This window comes from Fimicolochytrium jonesii (genome assembly GCF_025526975.1).
Source record: "Fimicolochytrium jonesii strain JEL569 chromosome Unknown EV422scaffold_19, whole genome shotgun sequence".
Taxonomy (NCBI): Eukaryota; Fungi; Chytridiomycota; class Chytridiomycetes; order Spizellomycetales; family Powellomycetaceae; genus Fimicolochytrium; species Fimicolochytrium jonesii.
Genome location: NW_026515686.1, coordinates 571,203 through 579,743, shown reverse-complemented (window position 1 = coordinate 579,743; position 8,541 = coordinate 571,203). Strand labels below are relative to the sequence as shown.

Genomic DNA, 8,541 nt, shown 5'->3' with positions numbered 1-8,541 from the left:
AAACAGTCTACAATGCACAGCGGAATCACAAAATGTTTACTGGAGAACACAGCCAAACCCCTTTGCCTGCACATACGTACTCGTGTCTTTTGTTAGGAGGTCTTCGGGGTCACTACTTGAGAATTGAAAAGGGGCCCTTTTCTTCAGCCAAAAGCGAGGTTACACAAGATTTGCTACCACATCAGCTATGCAAACCATAGGCTACAATCAACTTTCATTAAGTGCCCAACACTGGATATTCAGCCAGATGTTGAGATATCACCACATTTTCCAATTTTTTCCCCCCTGTCGCGTGAAAATTTCGTTTTTCTAAGTTTCTGAAGCCGTTTCCGCACGGATTGCCAATCCGAGAGTACTTCAATTAGAGAATATGATATGGGGCCAACTTTTAATTAGGACGCCAACTCCGGATCGGCACTAAAAAAATCCCAATTTGCACAAGTCCTATAACGTATATATAACATATATGTCCCCTTTATATCAACCCCCCCCCCCCCCTATTGGCACCCCTGCCCCCCCCCCCCCATACCCGCACCACCACCCATATGACCCATCACTTGCCCTTGCACACCTAGTCCCCCCCGACTTGCCTAGGTGCGCAACACCCCCCGCCACCACACCCCTCAGAGTCAAGAATTTGAACTGTAGAACACACCCAAAAGCCAAAAAACTCGAAAATTTCTAAGTCCCTAGGGTTCCAGGCAACCCAATAATAAAACCCAACCCAGGGGGTCTTGTAACCCTAACCCTAAGTGCCATAGCTCCTTCAATAGTCATTGAATCTCCCTGGTTCCACTTCCGTAACTATATTATCTTTCAAATCCGCACAACTTTCCTCAGGTGTCCAAGGTGGTGCGGATGACATAGTGCATGCAAACGGACATGCACTGCATGCTTTTTGCATGATTTGCTGGTTGACAAACACCCTGTCATATCCATGTATTGCAATGCAAAAAGGCATTTGCCATCCTCCACCATCAGAAGGAGCAGTGGGAGAAAAGAAAGTATTTGGGCCTCAAAAGGATTTGAACATGTAGCAAATTGAGAGCAAACCAAATTGAGTCATTCGCAGCCAACTGGAGAACACCCCCATATTGCCTGGAAACAAAAAGTGCCAGGAGTTGATGAATACTAGAGTAGATGAAGGTTCCTAGATGTTTTTGGGGATGTTTTCTGAGACATATTTCACTTTAGGCGAAATCCATCCACTCAGAGTTCCAGAAAATGCATTTTGGCAATATTTTCATAGTAAAAAATCGGAAAAACAGATTTTCCCGGGGCATTGAGTGGAAAACATGCCCCAAAATTTGAAGCACATTACAGTAAGATGCCCCTGAACATTGCTAGCAACTTTATTTGACACTTTTTGGATGGCCAAAAATAACCCATAACCGGGAACAGTCCTGTAACCCTAACCCTAACCCTAACCCTAACCCTAACCCTAACCCTAACCCTAACCCTAACCCTAATCCTAACCCTAACCCTAACCCTAACCCTAACCCTAAGTCTGGAGTGATGCAGCATATCAAGGACAGTGAAGCTTTCGCCGGTTGGATGCGGATCGCTAGCAGACCTTGTGTCATTAGCATTCCATTCAATCCAGAGTCAAAGGCAAGGATTCTTGAGTTACTTCACAATGAACATTCGATCATCGTGAGGGAAAGCACGGATCACTCACGAGTGATTGCTGGGCGGCAAAATCTGTTGATGTCTGGGTTCCAGGACATCATTGGTGCTGTGTCACCCTCTGTACGCATTGTGCAGTATGGAATGAAGCAACGCATTCGGACTTTGCCAGCTTATTCCTTTGATCAGGAAGTGAGCAACCATCCCGATGCTGCACTGAACACATGGGACATTGGTCAGACGTTGAACACTCATGGGGTCATTCCTTTGGTTCGCTACAATGGACGTGGAGTTGGCGCCACCTTTCCCATGCTCACCATCCTTGGTGAGGGATTTGGGTCCACCCGCTTTGACATTGCGGGTCACGCCAATGTTTGGGTTACTTGCTACCCAAAGCTTGTTCATGCGCTCAAAGCCTACTCTTCGACTTTGTCTTCGCGAATGCCCCAAACCAAGTCCAGCCTTGGTGATCGCAGTGAGACACTGAGAGGTTTACGTCAATGGCTCAACAGTCACCCGCTCCACATTACTGGCATGCGAGTTGAAGTGCGAGTTCAGTGCGCCAGGTTGGAATCAGCGGAACAGATGGTTTTGAATCTCCATTTGGACCAGATCGAGACCATTTTCCAGCACATGGGCGCAAACTCCTTGAAGCTTGTGCCGGTGGAAGAGTACTACAGTCTCATCAATGGCATCATGGACGCTGCCACCAGAGTTCTATTCAGAGGTGATCGCAATAGACAGACTACTGTGACAGACTGTCAGCGCTTCCGAGATGTTCTCAACTCTTTTGGTTTCAATCCCGGATGGTTCAAAGGCATTGCACCCGTCATTGATCCTGCTCGTGCTTGGTGGGGTCATGGGGATGGGGAAGTGCCTGATGCTGCTCCCATTGGCAATATCCGTGAACTCTTCCATCAGCATCGTGATCAGCTTCAATGTCCCAACTGTGGAGGCTCAGCTTTTCATAGCATTGGCGGTCAGCATCGTTTCCGTCTCCGCTGCGCCAGGTACCCTGAGTGCCGTACGACTTTTGGACAGAACCAAGTCCGTGACATGCTTGCATGCTTGCGGAAGTCCTTTAGTACTGTTGAATGTCGTTGATAACTTTACACCAAAACCCTTTTCTGAATGTGCGCTTTTCCAATGTACTCTAAATCAATAAATGCAATACTACTTTCCACCATTTTTAAATGTTCCATGACAGAGACAATTTGGCTGAGTTTAATAAGTGCGCTGGGAAATCTCTAACCCCACCCCTCTCACTCTGCGTACCCTGGAAGCAGGCCCAGGTCACGTGCCCTCACCTGCATGGACAAACTGTAGAACACTGCTTTAGCTGGAAAATGTTCAACAGTTTTGGGAAATAACATACCGCAAGGGTCCTACAAACAGTCTACAATGCACAGCGAAATTCACAAAATGTTTACTGGAGAACACGGCCAAACCCCTTTGCCTGCACATACGTACACGTGTCTTTTGTTAGGAGGTCTTGGGGGTCACGACTTGAGAATTGAAAAGGGGCCCTTTTCTTCAGCCAAAAGCGAGGTTAAACAAGATTTGCTACCACATCAGCTATGCAAACCATAGGCTACAATCAACTTTCATTAAGTGCCCAACACTGGATATTCAGCCAGATGTTGAGATATCACCACATTTTCCAATTTTTTACCCCCCGTCGCGTGAAAATTTCGTTTTTCTAAGTTTCTGAAGCCGTTTCCGCACGGATTGCCAATCCGAGAGTACTTCAATTAGAGAATATGATATGGGGCCAACTTTTAATTAGGACGCCAACTCCGGATCGGCACTAAAAAAATCCCAATTTGCACAAGTCCTATAAGGTATATATAACGTATATGTCCCCTTTATATCAACCCCCCCCCCCTATTGACACCCCTGCCCCCCCCCCCCGTACCTGCACCACCACCCATATGACCCATCACTTGCCCTTGCACACCTAGTCCCCCCCGGCTTGCCTAGGTGCGCACCACCCCCGGCACCCTACCCCTTGGAACCTCGAATCTGAACTGTAGAACACTGCCCAAAGCCAAAAAACTCGAAAATTTCTAAGTCCCTAGGGTTCCAGGCAACCCAATAATAAAACCCAACCCAGGGGGTCTTGTAACCCTAACCCCTAACCCTAACCCTAACCCCTAACCCTAACCCTAACCCTAACCCTAACCCTAACCCTAACCCTAACCCTAACCCTAACCCTCTTGATCATTGCCACCCGACAGTTGCAAGGTACAGGAAGGATCAGCGCAACAGGAGGCAACGGTGGGAATGCATCCTATACGGGAGGGACTCCAGGTGCTACAGGTGGCAGAGGAGGGGGCGGAGGAGGATGTATCGTTTGTATTTATCAGGTTCCTCTGCCAAATAGTCTCATCCTGGACGCTTCAGGTGGCGCTGGCGGAACTCCCCTTAGTACAGGTTTGGCTGGGAACCCTGGGACTACGGGTAACGGGACGGAGGCCGAGAATTCTCGGCTTTCCGACACAATCGCATAAGTTACAACCACTTCATTGCGTAACATGCTCTTTCGTTGCTTTTGCATCTCGCTATCGGGAGAGATGCCAAGACACGTTGATGACAATTTTCCGCTCTCCAAATCCCATTCCTCGATCGCGTTGCTCGCCGTGAAGTGGCTGGTTTCATAGAACGTTGAAATATCCTCCCGTGCAGCGATAGGTACGGACTAGTGTTGGCGTGGGGAATCTGAGTCTCTGCGGGTGCGGATCGGCCTTCCATTTTCAGGGCTACGTAACAGTATGTCCATTTTGGCTGGTAAGAAAAGAAGCTTAGTAAGCACAACCTCGAACGGAATCCAGTGGTGCGGCGGCGTGTCGGCCCCGTCCGAGCTCACGGACGCGTCCTTCTGAACTGGTCAATGGACGCAACAACACTCGATGCACATCGCCCATCTGCTTGCGTCGCTCGCTACCCCCGGACCCACGCAGATTAGCACACCGACTCAAAGAAGCAACATGGCAAAGCCCGTCAAACTCAAAGCCATAAATACCTACGTGCGGGAGAATCCAGGTTGATCTTACAACGACACCGGGAAAGACGATGACGAGGAATGCGCAGCGGGCATTGATGAAGCGGATTGTGAAAGCCAAGGCGGTGAGTTCACCACTCAAGTTGCTCTGTAGAAGCTGCCAAGTTCGCGGTGCGCGCAGGTTTGGAACTTGCGGGGGAGGACGCGTTCAGCAAGTAAAGTTGGAAGGTGGCCTCTCCTGGCAGGATCGGTGGAGGCTTAAGTGCACCAGCGGTACCTGTCCAGGCAAGAGTGAGGACATTAGCCCGAAACAGGTGTCTCATATCTGTCCGTTCCCCACGATGGATATGGTGTCCTTCCGGAGGGTGAACCGCTTGGCAGAACGGCCGCAGGGAGGGGAGGACGCGTTCAGCAAGTAAAGTTGGAAGGTGACCTCTCCTGGTAGGATCGGTGGAGGCTTAAGTGCACCAGCGGTACCTGTCCAGACAGAGCGAGGACATTAGCCCGAAACAGGTGTCTCGTATCTGTCTCTTAGCCTGTCCCTATGGGCCTTTTCTTTCTGACAATCTTATGCGCTATCTGTCCTTCAAGACCAACATCTAACTTTCAACTTTCTTATCTTCCCTTCTTTGCAAGAGCGAGGCCACGTTCATTCAGGAACAGAAGAAGGAAAAGGAGAGCATGGAAAAGGTCAGCGGTCCCTCGATTCAAGTGCAGGAATTTTGTCCTTTTGTATACTGATACCCCTCCGCATCCATCTCTGTTCCTCTTCCACACCTCCCTGATCTCATTCATATGAATCGCGTTTACGATGTCTATCCTCCTCTAAAACCCCACATTCCATCTCGGCTGTCATCGATGGGAAACACCTATCCTACACATACCTATGTCTGTAACGATGCATCTTTCGATTGACAACATTATCCGCAAAATCCTCTATTATTTCGATTATTCGTTCTTCGGTCCATTTGTTTTTCATTGCGCCCGCTTTGGTCGGACGTGTGCTTTCCTACAGATGACCGAGAGCTTGGTGGGCACGCATAAATCCGCATGGATATCTCAAGATACCGCCTGGCAGGCCCAGGACTCCTTGGTCAAATGCCATCAAGATCTGATCAATATGGTGAATGGCCGAAAGCGGCAAGGCGGCGAAATTTCGCCGGGTCGGGCGAAGCGATGTCGGACGGCTGAGGAAGGTGGTGGCGGCCAAGAGGTGCTTTCGGAGCCAGTGATGGAGACGAATTCGGAAAGCGAGAGCGAAAGCGATGGCGATGAGGATGAGATGACGGCGGATGAAGTATGCGAGAGCAAGATGGACGAGACGGCGACGCCGGGGGAGACGGTGATTCAGGAGGCGCCGGTGATGGAGGAGGTAACGGTGAACGAGAAGGGGGCTGCGGACGATGTGGCGGCGGGGAATCGGGGGGAGGTGAACGAGGCGGCGATGGAAGGAGAGTTGGAAAAGACGCTGGCGTCCGAGGATCCTGGCCTGAGCGACCCCGCAGATGGTCTCGATGAGGAAGAGGAAGAGGAAACCGCGGAGATCGAAGACAGTGGAAAGCAGGCATGGGAACCATGTGTTGTGTTCCCGGGACAACTTCACATCCTGATCTTCTTCCGTCGCAGGTGGTGACCCTCTCCGTTGCCACGATTCGTGAGCGTTTCGCGACGATCAAAGAATATCAATCGAAGCATGACGTAAGTGCCAATGTCTGCTTCTAGGTGTCCAGAATACTTACTACTTTCACAGTTCAAATTTGGCGGCGCAAACATCTCCCGATGGGTGAGAGAGGCACAACATCACCTGTACAAGAAATGCGTCAGGGGGGAGGATATTCCTGGATACAAAATGGAAACCATCAGCGACATATTGTAAATAGTTCGCATACGGTCACTTCTGCGATGGTGAAAGAGACTTACCTCGTTTCCCGTTTAGGTTGTTGAACAACATCCTTTTGGTCAGCAGCACATACCTCCCATCCTTCATATCCACATGCGATCGGCCGAACATTCGGCGTACCTGGGAACAGATGAGGCTTGAGACGTGCAAGCGACGCATGGATGCCTCGCTCAAAGGTGCGGTTGCCGATGTGGTTGAGCCATTCTGCAAGGTAGGACCGAGATCGGGTTTCGCGGCAGGGTGTATCGGGGCGAAAGACGAGCAGTTTTGCCCATCTCATTTGATCACCGACCTTATCAGGAACTACGATCAAACCACCCTTTCGAAGCCACGTGGAAGAAGCACCTGGCGAACGCACTTCTCCGAAGTGATGACGGGGCAGGATGCCTGGGGGATTCCCCGTGGAAAGTTTTGATGGTCATTTCGTCTTTGTACGTGATGTCGGCCAATTACGCATCAACCTGAGACTGACAATCACTCCGCGCATTCCCCCAGTGTCGACGCGCTGAATAAGGAAAAGAGATTGAGAACCTTCAATGGGGCAACGTTTGATGAGGACACTAACGTCCATGCCATACTGCATACCTTGATGGAGAGGTTTTTCAACGACGACCAGATGGTGACCGTTTGGTATGATCCTTGCTTCTTCCTGCCACATTTGCAGCTTTCCTTTCTCCCCGTACTGAAGTATGACCAGGGCGAACGGGGAGAGCCGCAGCTCTCGACTCCATAGGCAGGCGTACCGCCCAGATGCATGTGGGAAGAAGCCAGACGGTCGCGTTCTCTCCGAGCGCTTTGAAGAGTTGTTCCTGAAAACGAAGTCCGGCAAATTTGCGGACTCTTCCGCGGCTGCCATGTACGATCTGTTCAAAGTGGCGCTCTTCTTGCAAGGCTCGGTGAACGAGAAGACGAAGACAGGGGTCAATGACGCATTCTGCTTCGGAATTCAACTGCTCCGTGCGTACCACAGCCTATTCCAATATGCCGAATGCATTGTCCTAATCGACTTTGAAAAATGCAGGAGAGTCCATCGAAATCTACGAGATGACTCTCGAGTATGACGGCATCTACACGATGTACCATAGCGCATCCTGCAAGTTTCCACGGAGACTAGAGGATATGGACCTGCTGCTTCGACTGGTCGGCGCTATGCTCCACATTAGAGTGCGTGCGGTAACTTTTGTCTCCTTTCCGACGGTTTCTGACAGGAACATTTTTTTCCTGAAACACATCTGATGCCACTAGGAGCGAATTGACATAAGCCTCCGAGCGGAGGCGGGTTACGATTCCGACGACTTCGAACTACACTTGTCTTCGGCCCCGAGCTCGCAGGAGACTGATGAGCCTTCCAACGACTTCCAGCGAGCCCCCGTCCCGACACCATACAAACGAGGAGCCAGCATCCCAAAGTTCGCCGTCATTCTTGAGTGAGATGGAGCGGCTTTCGATGAAAAGCACTGGGGTCGCGTGCGTGGTGCGTGTGCGTTGTATCCGTGGGTGCGTGGGTGCGTGTGTACGTGATGTGTGGGCTGTTGAAGGCTTGCCTCGTGTGATGTGCGTGTGTGTGTGGTTCCTGGGCTGTTCAGAGGCTTGCCTTCTGTGTGATGTGCGTGTGTGTGTGGTTCCTGGGCTGTTCAGAGGCTTGCCTTCTGTGTGATGTGCGTGTGTGAGTGAGGTGCTGTGCGTTGCGATGTAACGATTCAAACACCTTCCAAAAGTATGCCAGGTAGCGTGGATCTCGATCTCCGACGATCACAGCTGCAGTACCTGTATGGCGCCATACCTCACGGAAGTAAAGCTGGGCCAACTCCTCGGCAGTTATCGTGGATGCCGCAGGTATAAAGTATGCGCGCCCTGACAGATAGTCGATGAAGACAATAATACTGTCGTAAAACGCATCACTATGCACCTTCCCCCCCTCACGACCGTGTTATTGGCATCGAGACAGGATCCATACCCATCGTGTGCCAATGTCGGTCGGGAACTGGGAGCGAACGAAGTAAGCCAACGCGCT

At 50.6% G+C, this 8,541-nt stretch overlaps 1 protein-coding gene across 1 annotated transcript; it reads left to right on the top strand.

The window, feature by feature from the left end:
- Positions 1-5,258: 5,258 nt before the first annotated feature.
- On the top strand, positions 5,259-7,354 carry EV422DRAFT_131477 (uncharacterized protein). The gene is made up of 6 exons (XM_053064745.1): positions 5,259-6,191; positions 6,254-6,325; positions 6,378-6,499; positions 6,564-6,738; positions 6,828-6,958; positions 7,023-7,354. The coding sequence occupies exons 1-6, from the start codon at positions 5,514-5,516 to the stop codon at positions 7,258-7,260; spliced, it is 1,416 nt and encodes a 471-aa protein (XP_052923985.1). The 5' UTR covers positions 5,259-5,513; the 3' UTR covers positions 7,261-7,354.
- The last annotated feature ends 1,187 nt before the right edge of the window (positions 7,355-8,541 follow it).

Coding starts and splice junctions, on each gene's coding strand:
- EV422DRAFT_131477 (XM_053064745.1), top strand. CDS start 5,514: ATGTCTGTAACGATGCATCTTTCGATTGACAACATTATCCGCAAAATC. Junction 6,500..6,563: donor GAAACCATCAGCGACATATT/GTAAATAGTTCG, acceptor TTTCCCGTTTAG/GTTGTTGAACAACATCCTTT. Junction 6,959..7,022: donor TTGATGGTCATTTCGTCTTT/GTACGTGATGTC, acceptor GCATTCCCCCAG/TGTCGACGCGCTGAATAAGG.